Source organism: Nylanderia fulva, unplaced genomic scaffold (assembly GCF_048542155.1).
Source record: "Nylanderia fulva isolate GAGA-0341 unplaced genomic scaffold, ASM4854215v1 Scaffold168, whole genome shotgun sequence".
Taxonomy (NCBI): domain Eukaryota; kingdom Metazoa; phylum Arthropoda; class Insecta; order Hymenoptera; family Formicidae; genus Nylanderia; species Nylanderia fulva.
In genome coordinates this window covers 31,952-56,758 of record NW_028189923.1, presented here as the reverse complement: position 1 = coordinate 56,758, position 24,807 = coordinate 31,952, and the positions used below count along the sequence as shown (strand labels likewise).

The 24,807-nt window shown below is 32.5% G+C and overlaps 1 protein-coding gene across 3 annotated transcripts; it reads left to right on the top strand.

The window, feature by feature from the left end:
* The first annotated feature begins 238 nt into the window (after positions 1 to 238).
* On the top strand, positions 239 to 22,355 carry LOC114945549 (cytochrome P450 6k1-like). Of its 3 annotated transcripts, none has more exons than XM_085481039.1 (6): positions 239 to 329; positions 6,446 to 7,008; positions 10,859 to 11,221; positions 18,436 to 18,620; positions 19,972 to 20,260; positions 21,986 to 22,355. In XM_085481039.1, exons 2-6 carry the CDS (start codon positions 6,486 to 6,488, stop codon positions 22,162 to 22,164), a joined length of 1,539 nt encoding a protein of 512 aa, XP_085337165.1. In that variant the 5' UTR covers positions 239 to 329; positions 6,446 to 6,485; the 3' UTR covers positions 22,165 to 22,355. The 3 variants fall into 3 exon arrangements, with proteins under 3 accessions (XP_085337165.1, XP_085337166.1, XP_085337167.1); XM_085481040.1 differs by having other exon boundaries at positions 6,402 to 7,008; XM_085481041.1 differs by lacking the exon at positions 239 to 329 and adding an exon at positions 372 to 393.
* The last annotated feature ends 2,452 nt before the right edge of the window (positions 22,356 to 24,807 follow it).

Sequence of the window (24,807 nt, the reverse complement as noted above, 5' to 3'; positions counted from 1 at the left end):
TATTAATCAATGACAATCTAAAAATTCTACAAAATGTATTATTCTACCATTTTATACAAAAATACTGACTCTTAAGCAAACAAGAGACTAATATAAACAACGTAATAATGTCGTTATTAAGAATTGCATGTATAAGATAAGCAATGTTAAATGATAACGGTTCATCAGTGATATCGCATCAAAAAGAAATAGCACATCGAGATATCTGAAGTAATAAATATAACGACATATATTGCACTTTAGTTTATTCTGTCACCGTGACTAGTAAAAATAGTATAGCAGGTCGCGTAACTTTGGTTTTTAACACATATCTTCACTCAACGATACAAGTTAGTTGTTAAAAGCAAATTGTCGTGTTCTACTTTGATTGAAGAAAAATACTAAAATTGACATGTGATTTTGTTTTAAGATATTAAATTTTTAAAAACTGAAATGCGTGTGCGTGTGCGTGCGCGCGTGCATGCGTGCGTGCGTATATGTGTGCTTGTACGTGAGTGCATGCGAGTGTGTATGTGTGTGTGTGTGTGTACAAAGTGAGGAAAAAGTATATAACCGGTAAAATATCTCAAAAAGAGTGAAATATATAAAAAATTGTTATATGCAAAAGTTGTAGGATTTAAATTAGGGCACTTGATAGTGACATTCATCTTGACTTAAAAATGAAATTTAAGTCATTTCAAATTCCACTATATTTTTTTAAATAGAACCACCATATTTTTTTACATAAATCGATTTCTCGTAATATTTCATCTAAAAAGTTATAAAAATAGAATAGTCAAAAAGTGTATAATTTATGAGATATCTTTACGTTAGATTAATATAATCTTACATAAACTGTAAATATTCATTTTCCGATGACCTTACCTCAATATTTTTATAAACAAAATATTGAGAGAAATCAATTGGTATAAAGAAAACGGATAGTTGTTTTTAAGAGAGAAAGTATATAATTTACAACTTTATACCGGCCAAATTATATTCTTTATCAAAACATGTTATAATTTGATAGAGATCCGTACACATTAAAACAAGTTATGCTCAAAAAATCAAAAAGTAATATAATTTTGGTAAGTATTGTAGTAGCTATATATTTTTTTCTTAATAACAACTATATCTTTTCTTTACTTCAGTCGATTCCTCACATTATTTTGTGCATAAAATTAAAGTAAGGTCAAAAATGAAAATTTTATGAAATATTTCATAATTAATGTAAGATTACATTGAACTAAAGTATAAAATATCTCGTAAATTATTAATTTTTTGATTATCTTACTCTTATAACATTTTATGCAGAATATTGTCAGGAATTAATTTATGTAAACAAGTATGTATAGTGATTCTATTAAAAAAAATAAAGTTGACCTTGAAATGACTTAAATTATATTTCTTGGTCAAGTTCAATGTCACCATCAAGTACACCAACTTGAGTTCTAGAATTTTTTATTTAACATTTTTTTGTTATATTATAAGTTGTTATTAAGAAAAAATATATAGCTGCTACAATACCGGCCAAATTTCATTTTTTTATTTTTTGAGCATAACTTGTTTTAATGTGTATGGATCTCTATCAAATCATGACATGTTTTTATAAAGAATCTAATTTTGGCTGGTATAAAGTTGTAAATTATATACTTTCTCTTAAAGACAACTATCCGTTTACTTTATACCAAATAATTCCTTTCAATATTTTGTTCATAAAAATATTGAGGTAAGGTCATCAGTCTTTCAGAGATATTTTACCAGTCCCATATTTTTTCTCACCCTGTTTACACACACTTTCACACACACACACACACATGCGCGCGCGCGCACACGCACACACGCGCGCACACGCACACACGCGCGCACGCACACATGCGCACACACGCACGCACGCGTGCACCCACATATATGTATATATATATATATACATATACACACAAATAAATATATATAATTTTTATTCGTAAACATTTATTGCTATGGCTCATTACTAATATAAACTGTTTTTATTATACTATAGCAGTTTTGATAATATTATTTCAAACTTTTGAGTAAAAGTTTGTAAGAAAATATTCATTAATATATTATTATATTATTATATATTATATATATACGGGGTGTTCTAAAAGTATGGGTACTCCTGGATATCTCGTGAGGATGACATTTTGAAAAAAAAGTTAAATACACAAATTTTAGGATTTGAACGTGTGCATGGTGCTTTTGAACTTGACCTTCAGGTCAAATTAAAAGGTCAAATCAAGGTCAACTTGATTTTTTTAAATGGGACTATCTATTTTTGATATCAGAAATGGAAAGAGCGGAAAATTTCACGTTCAAACATGTGGTCTTAATGAAGGATCAGGATGACCTTCGGGGGTCATCTCAAGATCGAAATAATTTTCCCACGATTACGCGAAGCAATTGAAGTGGGTTTCTAAAAAAATAAAAATGATTGTATAAGTGTTTTAGCGTACAAAAAGGATATCTGGTGGTGAGATAATTTGACCTTTACACGGGGATCAAATGTAAAGGATAGAAGTCAAATTATAAGAGTGTCTCCAAAATTCCGGAACGATCAAATATTTTGAAAATAAATCATTTAAGAGAAAAATGTTTCCTGCAAAAGTTGTAAAGTTTAAAATAAGATACTCTCGACGGTGATCTTGACTTTGACTTTGGTGTCAAATTTAGAGATTATTTTGAAGGTCAACTTGAAATTTTTTAATGGAATCTCCTAATTTTTAATAGATTTTCTTATAGCTTATCTCAAGAGTTTTCCAAAACACTACAATAATTAAGTATTTTTTATCAAGTACTTTACAAGTTACAAGACTTAAAAGGTACAGTACCGCCAGCATTAGTATTATCCAATGCACACCACGGGAAGGTTACTGGTCAGATTTTGTGCATCGGGTGTGTTTTTGTATGTACAACAGAGGATCGATCTTTGTAATCCAGCCGGTTAAGACAAGATCGGTTTTTGATCTAGTCGGTTAAGGCAAGATCGATCTTTGATCCAGCCAAACACCAGCATAACATACAGTATTCTTTCATAATAAATGCTCAAAATATGCACCATTGACAGTCTGACAATGGGCTATTCTATCATAGAAGGCAGATACTGCATTTCTGATGGAATCTGGATTGATAAGGGCAGCTTCTTGAAGGATTCTCTAGCAAAGTTCTTATAAATTTCTCGGTGACGTACTGTAAATTTTGCTCTTCAGGTGACCCCATAAGTAATAGTTAAGTGGTATTAAATCTAGTCATACGATTTCCCCTCTTTTGCCAATCCATCGATTAGGAAACTTTGTATCTAATAACTGACGCACACCCAAACCATAATGTGGTCCAGCTCCATCTTGTTGGTATCATATTTGATTGAAGTTATTCCCTACAATCCGTCTGACAGCTAGGATAATTTTATGGGTCAGCATGTCTTTGTATTTGGCTGCAGTTAATATATCATCGATAAAAAAGGACCGATCAAAGTATCATTTAGTACTCCCGCCCAAACATTCAATTTTTGAGGGTATTGTGTTCGAGATTCCAACATTCACTTAACATAGATTAACATCAGACCAGAATCTGTAATTATGGTTATTGATATTACCGTTTAACTGGAATGTAGCGCCGTCTGAATACACAATGTTAAAAACAAAATTGGGATCAGCATTTATTCATTCCATCATAATTTCGCAAAATTCAACCCGACGATCAAAATCATCTTCACTCATCTCTTGTATAAGATGAATTTTATGCGGATAAAATTTTATTTGTTTCGTAATTCTTTGCACAAACATTACGCCTATATCATGTTGCTAACTTATATTACGAAGACTTTTATGAGGATTTTCAATAAACGATTGTGCAATATCCAATTGCATTTCTTCGGTCATTGCAGATTTTAGTCGTTCTAATTTCACATGATTTTTTTGTTACCAGTTTCTTCATAACGCCTGATCGTCCTCATTATAGTAGTCTTTCACAGGGATACGCCTTTATTACGAAAAGTTTTGTTAAAATGTTGCTTAATTTCATTATAGGACCTCTGACGATGACCCCATTCGCGCATCATGAGCAAGGCTATTCTCTCTCCGTCTCAAAGATGTGCCATCTTATAACTTATGAGTAAAGGAGGGAATAAATATTTAAAACAAAGGACAATGTTAAAAAATCCTGATTTTTTGTTCTTCGGGGAAATGGATAAAACCTATTCCATGTTTTCCACACATAAATACAAATCAAAAATACACTTAAGACCGTGAAGAACTCTGCGGAAAACTTTTGGCAAGCTGTTTGACTTGATAAATAAGGTGTTAAAAGCCTAATATAATCTTATAATGAATAGAAGGTGTTTGAAGATTCAGTTCTGAGCTTTAAAGCTTATCATATTCCCCATATGGGTGATGTGATTGGGATGAAATGGTCAAAAACTAAAGGAATCTTCCTGAAGCGACATTAACGATCTTTGACGTGATCTTTCGACATTATTGATAACATGGCAATATGTGTGTGATATTACTTATACTATTGGATATCCTACTTGCAGAAAAAGTATGCAGAAGGCACGTGCACGCGCACGCACGCATACACGCACGCACGCACGCACGAACCTTCAAATGCCTTCCATTTATTATTACAGATTATTTTAGGCTTTTAAGCTGTGAGAAGATAATTAGTTCATTGCATTTGGATCAACGTTAGAAACTGAAAAGTGGTCTCGTTTTAACATTTTACTTAGCAAGTCAAACAGTTTGCCAGAAAATTTCCTCAAAGTTCTCTGCGGTCTTAGGTTTATATTTATGTGTAGTTTATATTTATATTTATGTGTGGAAAATTTTTTGGTTTATATTTATGTGTGAAAAATGTATGGAATAGATTTTATCCATTTCTCCGAGGGTCAAAAATCGGGATTTTTTAACATTGTCCTTTAAAAATAATTAAAGAATTTTTTGTATAGTTTTTTAGAGGAAAATTTTTATTCGGATAGTGACAAACGATAAATTTAAAAAGATCAGCTGTAATTCAGAAGCATCAAGTTAAAAGAGAGAATCCGTCATTATCATTCTTTAGTCAATTATTTTTTAACTGATTTTAAGTAATACATTTCACCATGAGATCACAGTATCATTTAGTACTCCCGTAGAGACATTCAATCTTTGAAGGTATTGCGTTCAAGCTTCCAACATCCAATTTAAAATAACATCAGACTAGAATCTGTAATTATATTGACATTACCAATTAAACGGTAATCTAAATTAGATGTTGGAAGCTTAAATACAATACCCTCAAAAATTGAATGTCTGGGCAAAAGTACTAAATGATATTTTAATCGGTCCTTTTTTTATCAATGATAATTTAACTGCAGCTAAATACGAAGACATAGTGACTCATAAAATTATCCCAGCTGTCAGATGGATTGGAGAGGATAACTTCAATCAAATATAGTACCAACTAGATGGAGCTGTACCACATTATGATTTGGGTGTGCGTCGATTATTAGATACGAAGTTTCCTATTTTCGGAGTTTTGTTATTTTTTTAAAAATCTCCTCCAATTGTTTCGCGTAATCGTGGAAAAATTATTTCGACCTTAAAATGACCCCCGAAGGTCATCCTGATCCTTCATCACAACATATGTTTGAACGTGAAATTTTCCGCTCTTTCTATTTCTGATATCAAAAATAGATAGTCCCATTTAAAAAAATCAAGTTGACCTTGATTTGATCTTAAGGTCAAGTTCAAGAGCACCATCGTGTGCGCACGTTCAAATCCTAAAACTTGTATATTTAAGGGGTAAAACCACTCTAGAGGCAGAAAAAAAGACCTAAATTTGATCATTTATTTTGGGAGTATGACAAACGGAATAGAATTTCTTTTCAGAGGGTTTATTTAACACATATTGAAGTATGAAAAACAATTTTTTTTTATTGTCATTTTTATACAAAATGGCGGCAACAGAGCCCGTCGTCGAAAATAGCTTTTTTGAACGGGAGGACGGATTTCTCGGCATGTATGAGTTCTGGAACAAAAAATTAAAAAAATGTATAATCTATATACAATTGGCTTTGGAAGTACGTAGCGTTTTTTTTTAATTAATTTTTGTGGAAGTGGTGCACTTTTTAAGAAATAAATTGATTTTTTTGCTCTAAAAATGAGCATTAAATTGTTTACAAAAAAAAGCTCCCTCTGAAAAGGAATTCTATTCCGTTTGTCATACTCCCAAAATAAATAGTCAAATTTAGGTCTTTTTTCTGCCTCTAGAGTGGTTTTACCTCTTAACTTTTTTTTAAAAACGTCGTCCTCACGAGATATTCAGGAGTACTCATACTTTTGGAACACCCTGTATATATTATTTATATGTTATTTATATATTTTTAATAAATTATTATATTATATTATTAAAAATTCTTTCAGTCTGCAAACCGATGAATTTGATCGATTCATCTTCTATTTTGTAGATAAAGAGAATAAATTTGTTTATAAACACGAGCTGTCAAAATGGCATTTATTACGCCCTACTGGGACTTAGACGGCATGATAGCTTTAACGGCTCTCATCGTAGCCGCCTATTTTTACATGACTCGCAAATTCAACTACTGGAAGAGACGAGGCGTTTTACAAATAAATTCGCCGATGCCGTTCTTGGGCAATTTCACTGAATGCGCGTTGTTAAAGAAATCTCCTGGCTATCTCATGAAGAATTTCTATGATCAGGCAAAGAGACTACCTTACATCGGCTTCTACGTTTTAGACAAACCCTTTCTCTTAATTCGCGATCGAGAAATCATCAAAAATATCTTAGTAAAGGACTTTAATTACTTTGCTGATCGACACGGTTCTCCTGATCCAAATGATCGTTTGGGTTATGCTAATCTCTTCTTCCTAAAAAATCCAGCCTGGAAGATGTTACGAACAAAGTTGACCCCGATCTTTACGTCTGGCAAGTTGAAGAAAATGTTCGAGTTGATGCTTGAATGCGCTGAGAATTTAGACATGCATCTAAAATCTTTGAGGGTGGACGGTATGTTCGATAAAATTTATCAAATATATATACATATTATATAATGTCGAGACATAAAGAATTTCACAAGACAAATTGCAATAAATAAATTTCAATAATAAATTATTGCCAGTCTGGTCGACTTTAAACATTGAGGAGTGGTTTTTTAAATAAAGTTCAATTTCTCTGTTCATTAAAAGTGAAAAAAGTAACAGTAACATAATAAATTATAAAATATTTAATATTCAATTCAATTCAATTCAAGTTTATTCCGGACTCCCCTAGAGGTTGCCGGGGCGTTTTCAAGGGACCGCCAAACCCCTTACATCCTTCTTTTCTCGTTACAATATGTTACATATGCGGTGCTTTTTTCTGATAAGAGCGTTTCCGAACCTTTACAATCCTCCTCTAATCACTCATTACAATTCCATATCAATCCCCTCTGGCGCTTTTTTCTGATAGGAGCGTTCCCAAACCTCTACAGTCCCTTTTATTTCATTCACACCTTCTCTCCCTTTTCTTCCTTCTTCCATCTCTTTACTCCTTGTCTCCAATTCCTCTCCTTCCTTTTTTCCATTTTCTCCTTCTCCTTCCAGCCGAACCTGCCTCCCTCTTTTTCCTCACTTCTCCATCTCCTCCTTCTTCACCTTTTTCCTGGCAGGCATGTGGGGTGATTGACTCAAATTGGATTCGAACCTGGGACCTTAGGAATACTGTCTTACGACTTAACCCACTGGTCTACCATTTCACCCCAAAATGTGTGGAATATTTTGTAGGTAGATGTTGACAAATTGTTATTTTGCGTACAGAAATCGCTTACGGAAAGTGCCACTTTGCATGCACATGTAATACAAACTTATTTGTACACCTATAATTCATTTCTGGGATATGGGTGGAGTGGTTTGCATGCTCGTACACTATCGCAAATTATAATTTAACCCCAAATCAAATTTTAAATTTTAGTAATTTCACATAAGTTTACAACGGGAGTAGTTCATTTGGACGCAGTTCAAATGGACACAAAAATTTCTGCACGGTTCAGTTGGACACAGTGCAAATGGACACAAAATTTTCTACACAGAATATTAGGCACTGTTCAGATATACACTATTAATTTGTTGACTGTTAATTTATATAGACCGTTTATTTGTACACCGAAATTTCTACACCGTTTATTTGTACACCGTTCAGTTGTACACCAAAAGTTGTATACCAAAAGTTGTACACGGAAAGTTTTACACGAAAAGGGGAGGGCCCCAATTGCCTACAAATTGATTGCCAACCTTTTCCACATGTAGACGAAGTTCCACATGGGTTTGCAACTTTCTACCCGAATCGAGGTTCAACCTACACCTATTTGTATAGTTTTTAGATAGTGGAGCCCCCCGCAGGGGGCGGAACCCTCTGTGTCCACACATACATTTTTCCACGCGAAGGCGAGGTTCCACACAACATTCCACGCGTTTGCAACATTCCATTCTAAAGAATTATTTTAAAAAGGCAATTGTTGATTCAATAGTACGATATCATATATGCAATGCAGCTTGTGCAATAGTTTGTGTGCAAACGTATGTTGTCTCTTAATTTCTTATTTGTGCGCAATAAAGCTTGTAGGCAATCGGTTTGTAGACAATAGTATCATGTGTGCAAATATATATCTTTTTCTTAATTTTCCGTGTAGAACTTTTCGTGTACAACTTTCCGTGTAGAACTTTCCGTGTATAACTTTCGGTGTACAACTTTTGGTGTACACATGAATGGCGTGTAAATTAATGGTATACAAATTAATTGTATATATTTTAACAGTCTAATACTTTGTGTAGCAAATTTCGTGTCAATTTGCACTGTGTCCTATTAAACCGTGTAGAAAATTTCATATCTATTTGCACTGTGTTCATTTGCACTGTGTCCATTTAAACTGTGTCCAAGTGAAGGCAACTTGTTTACAAATTTCCATGCAAAGGTTCAACTCAAACCTATGTGTCTGGTTTTTTGGCAGTGAAACCCCCCCCCCTCCCTACAGGGAGGGTGCAACACACGGTGCTCCATGCACACACTTTTAACGCAAAGTGAGCTTCCACATGGATTTATATTTTTCCACACGAAGCGAGGTTTCATATGGATTTACAACTTTCTATGCAAAAGTTTAAATTAAAAACTTATGATAAGTGCTGTCTAATTTGGTAGATTCCGCTCCCCTATGAACAATTTTATTTTTCACTGATATAACTTAAACCAAACCAAATTTTAGTTTTAAGTTATATTTTCCAAAAGTGGAGGAGTACTAACTGCAGTAGGAAAATATATCTGGGAATGTTTCTTGTAAAATCTTTATGTCTCGATCCACTCTTATTTCGTTGATTGTATTAGTGTTATTCAATTTATATATAAGAATAAGTACATAGCCAAAATTATATTCTCCATTAATCATTTTTGGAACTTAAACTATGTTTTTTCGGCTAATGATCGATCGATTTGATCGGTTTTCTACATCAATATCGAAGATTAATTGATGTATTTGAATTGCTGCATCCTCGAGTAGATGGCACTTTCAAACATTCTTTTCCGTTTGTAGGATGTGTATAATTTATAGAAAATAATTTAACACTTTGTGCCCAATTAATACATGTTTTTTAATCGGTAGTCGCATTGTATAGAAGCTTACCTAAATTCTAAGTAGCTTCCAAGGGATCTGCATTTGGTTGTACAGTAGCCATTATTACTTATGTTCATGTTCATCGTGTGAAGTAACCAGCAGAAATTAGTATAGATGATCGATGTTTACTGTAAATGTAATACGTGTAACTGATTTAGTGAAAATAATTTGCTTTATTTCAAATATAAATAAAGTTTTGTTTTTTTTTTCCTAAAAAAGATGAGCAATACTTAAAATCTTTTGAAGACTAGTCAGAATAAAGACCATGACAACATTTAAATGAGTTATTCTTATGTAAATGTATGTGTTTGATAATTTATAAAATTTCAATACACATGAAAAAAATTAATACCAAACTTGCCGTGGCAAAATATTATTTTATATTTGTTTTTTATCACGCTTTAAGTTCTTACGATGCTCATTTGATGGATCACATTCGAAAGAATATCCAAATTGACTTTTTCGTCGTATAAGTATACTTTATATATATACATATAAGTAATATATATTAAAATCAATTCACACACACAGAATGTGATTGACCGCTGATATCAAATTTGAGATGTGCATCAAGTTAAGTCGTAATGGAAAGGAGCTTACCGATCTCATACGTACATCCATTGAACTATATATATACAATACTTACTGGAATGAGCACTGCCTTGAATACCGAGCCGAGCTTGATGCATGTATCAAAGGTATCAGCAATTGGCAATTCATTCTCTACGAATTGATGCTTACATATCCATGATAAAAAAATCGATAGAAAACATTAGGAACCGATAGGATTTGTAAAAAATTTTATCGTTTCCTATCATAACATATTGTTTTATTTTTCATATTTTGAAAGAAATGTTATTGTTTCTTATCGTTTTCTTTCATATTTTGTTATTAATCGGATTCAGTTGTTAGAATACGATAAAATTCTTATAGTCAATAAAATTCTTTATCTATATATCTATATATATATATATATATATGTATATACGATAATATTCTTATATAATATATTGCTTTTTATCGTTTTGTTGGAATTGATTGATAATCATGATTGAAAATGTATCGTAATCAATTGTTATTAATCATAATTATAAACGATTACGATTAAAAACGACGCAATTGTTTTCTATTTTTTTATTGATTTTTTTATCAGGGATATTACTCCTACACAAAGTGTATACTTATATCTCAAATCTAGCATTACTGTGTTGACAGATGCAAAAAAGGAGATAGACGTGAAAGACTTAACCGCTAAATTCGCTACGGACATGATCGGTTGCACCGCATACGGACTCAATGTAAATTCGTTGAATAATCCGAACGCCGAATTCCGAAAGTATGGTAAAATAATCTTCGAGTGCAGCTACGTCCGCGGTTTTGAGATATTGGCGATGTTCTTCTTTCCACATATAGTTCGTTTGGCTGGTATAAAGACGTTCGGCAGAGAATCCAGTAGATTCCTACGTAAAGTCTTCTGGGAGACAATAAATCAACGCTTGGAGTCTGGTGTGAAGAAAAATGATCTTATAGATATTCTTATCGAACTGAAAAACAGTGATCAGAATATCGAAGGATTCAGTAAGTAAAAAATATTTTTTGCTTAAGAGAGGAAGAGAGAGAGAGATTGATTGATTGATTGATTTTTATTAGCTTTCTCAGCTATTTGTAAAATACAAATTAAATTAACATTAATTACAATAAACTCCTTTAACGCTCGCTTAAACGCTTCAAACTCATCAATTCATCTCATTTCAGCTGGTAAGGTATTAAACATTTTCACTCCTTCATAAAACATACTCTTCTATGCATTCGTTGTTCTGCAAAATTGCATTACAATGTTCCCTGCTTATCGCGTCTGTCTTTCACTGTCATTTCCTATTACTGTTAATTTATTTCTTAATTGACCTGGTAACATATTCTTTAAAATCTTAAAAATAAATATACACACATCGTCTCAATTTGCTTTTTAACTACTAATTCTAACACTTTCTCAAATACTGGTAACATATTAATAGGCCTAAATTTACTTGCTTTTCTGGTTTTTTCTATTTTTGGAATCGGTTATCGTTTATCGGTTATCGATTATCGTAGACGTTTTTCAACCTTTTGGACAGCAACCTTGTCTTAAAGAGTTATTTATTATATTAATAAATTCCTCCTTTATTACATACAATACTGCTTTAAATATATCAATAGTTATTCCCTCTTCCGTACTTTTCTTTTTTAGTAGTTCCATAACAATTTTTTTTAACTGCTTTATTCTAACCATCTCAAAATTTTCCATTATTCCCTCGCTTTCAATAACAAAAATAATTCTTTTACCTGGACTTTCTAACTTATCTCTACCTATAGATTTTACTATGTCACGTTTTTTTGCTCTTGCACTGACATTCACACATATCCTTGCTTTTTTCTAATTTATTTTCCACTAAATTAATAAATTCATCTACATTAAACTCTTTAAAATTCCTAGCACTAAATTCTCTGTATTTATTACTAATTTTATTCGCACTAAGATCAACTTTTAACCACGCATGATCCGTTATTTTAGGTTCATGAATTACTTGCACTTCTATTTTATTATTACCATAAATTAAATCTATAATTGTTCTACTATCTTTCGTCATTCTCGGTTTATTTACATATTGTTTCATGCCCAAGTTCAACATTGTCGTTTGCAACTTCCTTGTATAAGATGAATCCAACATAATATCTATGTTAAAATCTCCTATTACTATACATTCTCCTCGTATTAATTCTTTTATTATATCCTCCAGAAATCTCACGAAATCACCATGCGATGAACTCGGTGAATGATATATTACTGTTATCACTCCCTTATACAATTTATCTTTTACAATAAAAATAAAATCTCGACGGCAATCGGAGCCTGTGCGGATGACATGCACAAAATTAATAAATTAAAATGAGATCTCAAATCAAACTCATTTATTAAATTCTAAACGTTTCGACCCACTTCGGGTCTTCTTCAGTAGCTGCAAAATACAAAGAAACAAAAATAGAAGATAATCGGTACAATCAGAAAATTATAAACTCGTATACATACAATCCGCAAATAAATTAAATATCATTCTCCTCCCTATTCAAACCGTCCGGCCGTCGGAGTGTCTCCCTAACGGTGACCATCGTCAGGAAGGAAGCAGAGCAGTGACTCCCTTACCAACACTAATCAACATAGTATAAATTAAACGTAGAACAATCCACAAGAATTAAAAATTAAAAACCGGGAAGAACACTCACCCCGACAGCAAAAACAGAGAGAAGACGATGCTACACGTGACACATCACTCTAACGACTGTGTGGTATTCTACCTCGACACAGTCGATACATATATACGCAAAAAACAAATATAAAAATAAAATATGAAAATAAAAATAAAAATAAAAATAAAAACAACTAAACTAATCGGCACTCATGTCAAAGGTCTAACAAAAAAAACCCGGCTATGTATAATCACAAAGCTAGATTTTGGTAAATTTTTCTATTAACAGATCAAAATTCTCGTTTAATTTATCAGTGTCGTCGGTGAGTGTTCTTCCCGGTTTTTAATTTTTAATTCTTGTGGATTGTTCTACGTTTAATTTATACTATGTTGATTAGTGTTGGTAAGGGAGTCACTGCTCTGCTTCCTTCCTGACGATGGTCACCGTTAGGGAGACACTCCGACGGCCGGACGGTTTGAATAGGGAGGAGAATGATATTTAATTTATTTGCGGATTGTATGTATACGAGTTTATAATTTTCTGATTGTACCGATTATCTTCTATTTTTGTTTCTTTGTATTTTGCAGCTACTGAAGAAGACCCGAAGTGGGTCGAAACGTTTAGAATTTAATAAATGAGTTTGATTTGAGATCTCATTTTAATTTATTAATTTTGTGCATGTCATCCGCACAGGCTCCGATTGCCGTCGAGATTTTATTTTTATTGTAACACAATAATTCGAGCCGAGATTAACAATTTTTTTATATTGAATTTACGCTGGCTGTAATAATGCGTCCGTTGAGAAATTTCTTCCAATTTGTTGGACACAGTTTTAATTGGAGCACGGTCAAACATTTGAAGGATTGGATTAAATTAAACAAGAGTCTGATTAGATTAAACTTGCAAATTAAATTTTTAAAAGATTGTTTAAATCAGGATGTTACACCGTCTCATCTTATGTTTTTTTCTCGTTATGCTAATAATTTATATCATTATAAGTCTGTATTGAAACACAAATTTATTATAAGACGTACTATTAAAGACATTTTAAGAAATGAAATTTATGATGCTCATAGACAGAGGCACAAAGTCAGATTAGATATTTATGAACTCGTTCGTTACATCATGATAGATCTCCCAGTGTGTTATTGTGATGGGTTTTTCGGTGAGCAAAGCGGATCATTACATTATTTTTATAATAAGGAGCGGGTTCGACTGGATGATAAATTTAGATGGCTCTTAGATAAACAAAATAAATTCAATAATAGGAATATTCGTCCTATCCAATATTATTACACGTGTACGAAAGAATTTTCTTCAAGGCCATGTGAGTCAGGGCCGTCTCAGTCTCTCAGCGTTTCCTTGAACCCGACTTCCTTTGTTTCTTTAAATCCTGATGTTGCTGACAAAAGAGATAAATGGTTTTTAAATTTATCATCCGTATCGATACCGTATGAAATTCGCGATTTGTTGCGGTTAGGAGAGAATTTTTGTCTGCCAGTATTTGACAAAGATAAAACCACCATAGAGTTGTTGAAAAATATGGAACAAAATATTTTTAAACTCCCTGTGGAAAAACGATCTGCAGTCTGAAATAGAGCCTTTCCCATAATAAATAAATTCCATATTTCCATGTCAGAAAAAGCTCACACAAAAAATAGTTTTTGTAAGGCTTACAAATTGACGGGTAAATTCATCCAAGACAATCCCGATATTTTATTTATGAAGGCGGATAAGGGTAATATCACGGTTGCGATGAACAGGGATATGTACATGGACAAAATGTGTGATTTGCTGGCTGACCGGGATACTTATACTGTTGTTAAAAAAGATCCGACTAGGAACCTAATTAATCAATTACACGGAATTTTAATGAGATGGAAAATGAAGAATTACATTTCTTCAACAACATATAAATCCCTGAACTGCACGGACGGGGTTTTACCGAGAGCGTATGGTCTGCCGAAGGTGCATAAACCGAATTGCCCTTTACGTGTCATCGTGTCATCTAGGAATACACCTCTTTATTACTTGGCAAAATTTTTACATAAGATAATATATAAGGCAATTCCGAAACCTGATTCGGCTATTTCTGATAGTTTCCAATTAGTGAACAAATTAAATGGTTTATGTGTGGATAGTGATGTGAAGCTAGTTTCACTAGATGTTGCATCATTGTTCACCAACGTACCATTGGATATGGCTATTGATAGTTTAATTAACAGATGGGGGTATATTGAAAAAAAGTGTATTATTCCACGAGATGAATTTTTATTGGCAATTCGTTTTATTATGAATTCGACTTATTTTATGTTTAATAATGTATGTTATCAACAGACTTTTGGCACGCCTATGGGTTCCCCCCTCTCACCGATCATTGCGGATATCACGTTGCAAGATTTGGAGAGTAGAGCGATTGCTGCGATTCCATTATCATTTCCATTTTATTTTAGATATGTTGACGATATCGCGTTGGCGGCCCCACCCTCCATGCTTAAAATTGTTTTAAACACTTTCAATTCTTTCCATCCTAGGTTGCAGTTCACTATGGAAGAAGGGGTTGACAACCGATTGAATTTTTTAGATGTCACCATTATTATAAATAATGGGAGCATTGAGTTTGATTTGTTTCATAAGCCGACGTATTCAGGTAGATATTTAAATTTTGAATCGCAGCATCCTCTCTGTCATAAAAAAGGCACCATTATCAGCCTCATAGATAGAGTTTTTTGGCTATCTCATCCGAAATTCCATAAAGTTAACTTTGAGTCTATGATTGGAGTTCTTTTGTCTAATAATTATCCTCTCAATTTGATATTTCAAACATTGCAAGCGCGGTTAAAAAAGTTGTTCTTCCGCTATAATAATAAGTTGCATAACAATAGAGCAAATATATGCAATGACAAGATTCTAACGCAGAAAAAAGTTTCGTACTTTAATATTCCGTATATTAATAATGTATCGAAGAGAATCGAGGACATTACACGTGATTTGGATGTCATTCCATCATATACAGCAATTAACAGTCTCCGTAAATTCATCAAAGTACACAAGGATAAGTTACCAAGGGAACTCCATAACAATGTAGTTTATAAAATTGATTGTATGGATTGTGATGCGTCGTACGTAGGGCAGACGGGTAGATTGTTGAAAACTAGGATGAAAGAACATCGCAACAACATAAAAAGAAACGCGTCACAATTATCAGTCATATCGGAACATAGATTATTGAACCATGAATTTAATTGGGAGGATGTAAAAGTCTTAGACGAGGAGCCTTTTTTAGGTAAACGTTTGATATCCGAAATGATCCACATAAAACGTCAGAGGAATAGTTTAAATTTACATAGCGACACTGATAAATTAAACGAGAATTTTGATCTGTTAATAGAAAAATTTACCAAAATCTAGCTTTGTGATTATACATAGCCGGGTTTTTTTTGTTAGACCTTTGACATGAGTGCCGATTAGTTTAGTTGTTTTTATTTTTATTTTTATTTTTATTTTCATATTTTATTTTTATATTTGTTTTTTGCGTATATATGTATCGACTGTGTCGAGGTAGAATACCACACAGTCGTTAGAGTGATGTGTCACGTGTAGCATCGTCTTCTCTCTGTTTTTGCTGTCGGGGTGAGTGTTCTTCCCGGTTTTTAATTTTTAATTCTTGTGGATTGTTCTACGTTTAATTTATACTATGTTGATTAGTGTTGGTAAGGGAGTCACTGCTCTGCTTCCTTCCTGACGATGGTCACCGTTAGGGAGACACTTCGACGGCCGGACGGTTTGAATAGGGAGGAGAATGATATTTAATTTATTTGCGGATTGTATGTATACGAGTTTATAATTTTCTGATTGTACCGATTATCTTCTATTTTTGTTTCTTTGTATTTTGCAGCTACTGAAGAAGACCCGAAGTGGGTCGAAACGTTTAGAATTTAATAAATGAGTTTGATTTGAGATCTCATTTTAATTTATTAATTTTGTGCATGTCATCCGCACAGGCTCCGATTGCCGTCGAGATTTTATTTTTATTGTAACACAATAATTCGAGCGGAGATTAACAGTTTTTTTATATTGAATTTATCTTTTACTTCAATCGCAGCACACCAACAATTCGCTTCTAACATTTTTATTAATAAATACTATCTCATATTTTAATATCATCCCTTATATATAAAATAACCCCTCCTATATTTCTGTTTTCAGCATCACATCTAATCATACTATAACCTGGTACGTTCATTTCAAAGTCTTCAATTTCAGCAGTCACTCTAGTTTCTGATAATGCTACGAACGCAGGGTTCATTTTCTTCATAATCTGACGCTGTATCTCGTCCAGATGCGCCATCAAACTTTGCGCATTTGTATATAGTATTAATTCCGTTTCCTTCTGTAGTTGCTATTTAGCTTCCTCCTAGCCGGCCCTCTTCTTCTCCTCCTGTATCGCTCTCTTGAAAGTCGGACATTCCGGATCAAGTGCGTCATGTTCATCATTTATTTTCAAATTGTATGTTTTAATCTTAAACACACAATTTATACATCTTTTTTTTGTCGCTGTACATTCACTCACATTATGATCTCCTGCACGTCTGTGACATTACACGTTGATGTTTCATTACACGTACAATTTTTTTCTATATAATAACCCCATAGCATTTAAAACATCTTTTAATGTTAATGTGATTGAATGCAGGACACTTTCTCCATCCTACATTTAGTTTCCTTTTGCTCAACATTACTTCATGACTCTCTTCATCTGTTTCAATTATTACGATACACATCTTTTTCTCTTCTTTCGGATTGATTTTTATCATTTCTTTTCTCTTTAACTATTTTCTTCACTATCCGCATATGAATTTCTTCATTTTCCACATCCATTTTGTTCTGCTTTTTAATCGTACCTATTAAATCATCATCATTCAATTTTATTTCTTCCTCGCCAATATTGACAATTTTTATCTTAGGTTTCATCCGCGGTGACTCAGTAACTTTAAAATTCTCGCCCAACTTGGCTTGTCTGTCGCCTTTAATTTTTCCATTTCTTCTCCAGTCTCACAGCCGAGAATCACTGTTCTCTTACTTCCTTCGTTATTTTCATAGCCATATTCTTGATATCTACCTTTTCTTTTATCAGTTTTTTTTGTTGCTTCACTCTCCTGTTGTACCTTGGGTTTGACAATTATAATATTTTCTTTTTTCTTCTCCTTAATTGCTTCAGTATAACTTTTCTGAGTTCCTCCTGCTGGTTCACACACTCCTCCTTGCATCATTTCTCTCAAGTCTTCTAGTTCTTGTTTAATGCATCCAAATTCTTCTCGAACTATTTTCTTGACCATTATTTTAATTTCCTCCTTATATGCGGTTTCGTCTTTTATTTCTTTCACAGTCTTCATAAGCCGATGTCTACGTGTCGCGTGAAATCTAATGTATGTAATATATGTAATGTATTCATATGTGTGTATGAGACAGAGTTTTAGCTGACTAAAACAAAGTTGACGTGAGAGAGAGAGAGAGAGAGAGAGAGAGAGCAAAAGTTTAATGAGTGACTTGTGAATTAATTTTAGATTTTGACGGTGACGATCTAGTAGCGCAAGCAGCTATTTTTTTTACCCGCGGTTTTGAAACCTCTTCTACGGCTATGACTTTTACTTTATATGAACTCGCGATACAACCAGAGATTCAAAATAAACTTAGGAAAGAAATTCTTGACGCTCTCAACAAAGCTAATGACAGTATCACATATGACATGGTACGTCGAAAAATTATTACGTATTTATCAATATAATATGTTATATTCTTTCCCTTAAGGAAATCCTAACGCTCTTCTGTTTTATTGATAATACGATTATTTTTGTTGCTTCCTTTTCTTTTTATTGGTTTTATAGAATCATTAATGCTTTTTCACGATTGAACTACATATAAAAAAGTTAGAACCTATTGAGTATGTTAAAAACAAAAAATTTTTAATTTTTTCCTTTTTTACGTAAAATTGATAGATTCCAACTTTATTTTTATATATTTACTTTAATCGTGGAAAATCACTTATTAATCCATTCAACCAATAAAAAGAAAAGAGTGCAGAAAAATGAGCATTTTTTCGGTAAAACAAGACGGTGTTAGTATCTTCTTAAACATTATCTTATTTAGGAATTTTACATTAGTTTACAAATCTGATAATCTCAGATCTTTTTATTTATATCCTGTTTATTTTCATTATATGGCGTAATGAATTATTATATTATATTATTATATTTTATAGGTAAATATTTTTTTTATATCAATTAAAATTTCTATTCGCTCGTGTATTTGTATAAAACAACAAATGTATTCAAAAAGGCCAACTTATCGAGCAATATTTAAGATGTTGTATCCAATTAAAATTTATTTCATAAACAATATATTAAAATTACAAAAAAACCTTCCATATAAACGTTTCAACCGCATGCGGTCTTCCTCAGTATAACAGTGTTACGTAATTTATAATTCTTACAAAAAAATCATCCTATTCTTAAACTTACTAATAGTCCGTTAATTCGAGTCGAGAATTTATTAGAAATTTATGCGTGTTACAATTTGTCATATTTAATTTATAAAAGTATTCGCCGTAATATGATCTTATGATGTTGGACCTCGTAAATTATTTCTTCGTTTCTAAGCGAGAAATTCTTAATATCCATAGGCGTTTGTGTCGCCTCTTCTCACAGTTTAACACAATTTTTTTTTTTAAATTGAAATTATTATAAATAGATAAAACCAACAGTCTAACAAGACACCTCATTTTGAACTATCTATTTTTTTTATGTTCCATATTTTTGCCATCATTATCTTGTAATAAATTTTAAATTAAAATTCTATTAAAGCATATTCTACTTAAAATTATTTGAAGAATGTAGTGTCGTTTTTTTAATATTTTAACTCCACAAAGTTTCATTTAGGATAAACTTTTTCAATCATTTATAATTTGAAAATTAGTTGTTTCGACTTTTTCGTTCAGGAAAAATCGTTTTCAAATTGGTTAGAGAATTTGATGGAATATTCCATATATGTTTTTGCTATTACACTTTGTATATATATGTAAATGTGATGATTTCTTGTGTCAGGTAATGTCGCTACCATATCTGGATATGGTGGTGTCCGAAACATTGAGGTTATATCCGACATTACCCTTCTTGGAGTGCATAACAACAGAGACCTACAAGATGCCGAATTCCGATCTGGTTCTCGAAAAAGGTACGCCGATTTATATATCGATGCTCGGCATGCATTACGATTCGGAATACTTTCCCAATCCGAAGAAATACAATCCAGAACGATTCAGCGAAGAGAACAAACGTAATATATCGTCAGGCGCCTATTTCCCATTTGGCGAAGGCCCGCGCCAATGCATAGGTAAGAGAATCACTTTCATAACAAAATATAATCACTTAATTTTTCATTATCAACATATTTCCAGATATAGGAGAGAGTAGGATAAATGATACAGCTTTTTATGTGTATATAAATTTTGCTTTCTTTCTCAAATTTTGCAAAATTGAAATGATATTTTTTTCTTCTTTTTAAGGGGACCCCCTCGACTGTCTGTTTTATCGACAAAATTATTATGTTTGTACTTCTAGTTTTTCGTCGCATTAATTTGGCAGAATTAAAAATGCTTCTCTACAATTGCAATACGTACATACATACATCAATGATTCGAGAAAGTTCCGATTTCATATAAAAAACGAAAAATAATTAAAAGATTACAGTTTTCATTATTTATTTTTATTTCGATATGGATTCTTAAATTAAAAATGATTCTTGAATAGCAAACGAGCTATGAACTCAGCATAATATGTGCTTTATATAAAAAACATACATTTCGTACAAATATGAAAACAAGTTCCTTAGGATTGATGTAGGTACACAAAAAAAAGCATTATTACTCTCTAATTAAGTCTAATATAAAAGTATAGTTTGTATTACGATTCGTACGTGTGTGTTTGTGCGTTGTAGGTATAGTAAAGTGAAAAACAACAATATATATTTACGTTTAAATCTATAGTATTAAACGTAGCAAAAAATGACTCCATGAGTGCCATGTATACATAGATTTCTAATACATTTGACTTGGATAATTGATAATGTGGAATTCAAAATAGAGTTTTTGTAATACCGGCTTTTAGATACGATAAACGCTAAAGTCACGTTATTTTGATCGAAAAACAAATTGCGCAGTGCATCTTTCACCGTAACGCTATTCAAATAATGTGTGATGTTATTTTTGACTGAATAAGGTTTATAATTAACGTGAATGTACGACTACTGCAAAGATTCGATCAAAATAATGTGATTTTAGCGTTCACCGTATCTAAAAGACAGTATTGCAAAAACTCTTTAATATCAGTAATTATCTTCGAAAGTCAGTCGATAATTATCGATATTTTTCCAAAATAAGGGCGCTACTATACAGCATGAAATTTTAGTTAAGCTCAAGCTTTGTTGTAATTTTGTGCGAGAATGATTTGGCATTTTTGTATTTGTAACAAAAACGCAGAGTAACGCATTTAAAAATTGGGATAAAATGAACGTCCAGAACGCTTTACCATTTTATCCCGACCGCTCTATTTTTATAAAAAAAAAATGGCTACGAGAAGACTATCTTATTATGAATTTTCTATATTCATTGAAGTATATAGTAAAACTGGGTCTTACCAACATAATAACTTAATAATTTTTAATATCTCTCGTAATCACAGGATGTACAGTGAAATGAAACAAGAAGCTTACTTTATAACATATTACCTTATATTATTTTATATTACCTTATATTAGATAATTAGAAAATTAAATATATATTATGTTGCTAAACGTCCAATCATTTTAGCAAATACTTACGTAATAGCAGGGCAGAGGCAGAAGTAATAAAAAAGTAAAATTCTACACGCAGATAACAAAGCACTAATTGCAGAGATAAGTATAAGATACCACTTTATACCACTCGGGGGACAATTTTATTCCACTCTTGCCTATATTCTTTTTCACATTTACATTTGTGAGCGTATGTATGTGTGCGTGCATGTGTGTGAATAGAAAATTTACTTCTTAAAAATGTATATTATCATAATACTACCATAGGTACTCGTTTGGGATTATTGCAAACAAAACTTGGGATTATTAAAATTTTGAGCAAATACGAAGTGACGCCATGCGAAAGGACTTTGATACCAATGGTAATTGATCCAAAAGCTCCTACGACAACACCATTAAGTGGCGGTCTGTACCTGAACATCCAGAAAATTAATAACGCTAATTAAAATTTGATGAGAGTTATTACTTTCAAGCTACAAGATGTACACGATTCGACTAATGCTTAGTAAAATTTTCTTTAATAGGAGAACACGATTCGATGAACGCGTTAACTTATAAGACTTAAGATTATCAGAATATATTTATTAGAAAATATAAAACTATATTTAAAAATATAAAAGATGTAAATGATATTTAACACTAAGCCCTCATCATCATGATTCTTTAATCATTAAAATATATTCCTTTAAAAAAGACGTCACAGATGTAAAAAAAAACACTAAGTATATCTTTCGCCAGCAAGTTCCTTACAAAAATTAATCACCATCAATAATACTTTCTTAAAAATTATATTTTATTTTTATTAATAATATAAAAAAAAAATTTTAATATTAGCGTCAAAAAGTAGTAAAATCAAAAAATTGCACTAACAATAAGTAAATGACAATATAATATATGATATTTATAGGAATTTTCCATAATGATACAATGTATAATTATCACTTTATTTTAAAGTTTATAATATATATAATAATCAAGGTTGGGAAGTAACGCATTACTTGTAAAACCGTTACTGTTACAGTTACTTTTTTTGGTAACTATAACGGTAACAACGTTACAATAGTATATTGTGTATCAAGTGCGGAAAGTTGACAATTGGTCACGAGTGCGGGCAAACCTTTTGCATTAATGTTGAATTTGTATTATGTGCAAAATTTAACTTACTTAATTTCTTTATGTAAATAATTTTAATTTTCGCCTTCGGCTCGTGCGTCCATCCCACACGAGTGAACAATTGTCAATCCGCACTTGATACACACGATATTTTGTATTACAAGTGCAGGCAAAGTGGCTTTGTGCGCGTTTTCTGTGCGCGAGGTGGCCGATCGCACGCCGCCATCTTGCGACGGCACGGTACGGGAATAGCCGCAAGCAATGGCTTTGAATGCGGTTTATTCACTCACCGCGTCGCCGTTAGATGACGGCGTGGGAAATCGGCCTGTAGCGACTTATAAATAAATTCACCAGATTTAAAAAAAGAAAGTAATGTTTATTCATTGAAAGTATAAAGCGAAAGACAAAAAGAATTAATATATAACAAATAAATGAATGAATGTGTTGTTATGGAAATATATATTTTTCTTAAAAAAAAAATATGTTAATGAATTGAAGTTATTACAAATGTATAAAGATGTAAAAAGTATAAAAGTGCAGTGAAAAGTGTAAGGTGTAATAAAAGTGTAGAGTGTAAATGAAAGGTGTGGATGATGAATGCTACAGTACTCCCCCCCCCCCCCCCCCCAAGTGACGATATTCGTTGCAAAATGGAATTTCTTCTTCTTTGGTGGGTAGGTACGTAGAGCTTTTCCAACAGTAGAAGAAGAAGAAGAAGAAGGATTTGAAGTAGCAGAAACAGGAGCTGAAGATCTGGTAGAAAGTTCAGTAGAATCTGAAATTCTAGGAATGAAGGCTGGCTTGAGACGTTCTGTCGAAATATTGACAACTCTTCCTGAAACGTTAACTGCAAATAAATGATCAGAGATACGTTTCTCAATAGGAAAAGGGCCAGAATAAGGAGGTTGTAGTGACTTCCTAACAGCATCTTCCCGAATCCAAACATGAGTACAATCAAAAAGATTCTTGTGAACGAAAGGTGATCTTTTGTAATGATGACTTGTAGGAGATGATCTGATATTCCTCATATGAATCCTGTGTTTTTCAAGAAAGATTTCAGGATCTGCAGAAAAATCTTCTTCAATGAAAAATTCTCCAGGAATACGAAGAGTGAATCCATATAGAAGTTCTGCTGGTAAAGCTTTTAAATCTTCTTTGAAACACGAACGTAATCCCAAAAGAACTGAAGGTAACGATTCTATCCAGTTGGTTGTTTCGTGGCACATAATCGCTGCTTTCAAAGTTCTATGTCATCTTTCCAGAATTCCATTTGAAGCAGGATGATAAGCAGAAGTTTTAATCCTTTGACAGCCAATTAGGTTTGTTAAAGCTTTGAATAAAGCTGCTTCAAACTGAGGACCTTGATCTGTTGTAATGCTGATAGGAGAACCAAAACGCGCTACCCAATGTGAATAAAATGTTGTAGAAACAGTTTCAGCAGAAATCTCAGAAATAGGAACAGCTTCAGGCCATCTGGAAAAACGATCAATCATAGTAAGACAATAACGGTAATTTTGACAAATAGGAAGTGGTCTAACAATGTCTAAATGCACATGCTGAAAGCGTTGATCAGGAATTGCAATCTTAATTGGAGAATTCTTGGTGTGTCTTGAAATCTTCGCACGCTGACATGGAAGACAAGTTCGAGTCCATTTTTTCGCATCTTTCTTCAAAGAAGGCAAAATGAATCTCAGTAGTAATTGTTTAGATGTCAATCTACCGCTGGGGTGAGCGAGTCCATGAACAACATCAAAAATTCTCTTGCGTAAGAGTTTAGGAACATATGGACGAATTAATTCCGAAGAGCAATCACAATAAATAGGTATGGTTGATCCTGAAAGAATAAGTTTTTTTAACAGCAGTAAAGAATTTGAAGAAAGTAAAACTTGAAGTTCTTCATCTTCTTTCTGATAATTAGCAAGTTCTTCTAAAGAAACTATAATAGGCATTGAAATAGATTCAATTCTTGACAGAGC

Bases quoted from the DNA above. Each gene is read 5' to 3' on its own strand.
- LOC114945549 (XM_085481039.1), top strand. From the start codon at position 6,486: ATGGCATTTATTACGCCCTACTGGGACTTAGACGGCATGATAGCTTTA. The intron at 18,621-19,971 runs GTACGTCGAAAA...TTCTTGTGTCAG, and splicing joins ACAGTATCACATATGACATG to GTAATGTCGCTACCATATCT. The intron at 20,261-21,985 runs GTAAGAGAATCA...ATACTACCATAG, and splicing joins AGGCCCGCGCCAATGCATAG to GTACTCGTTTGGGATTATTG.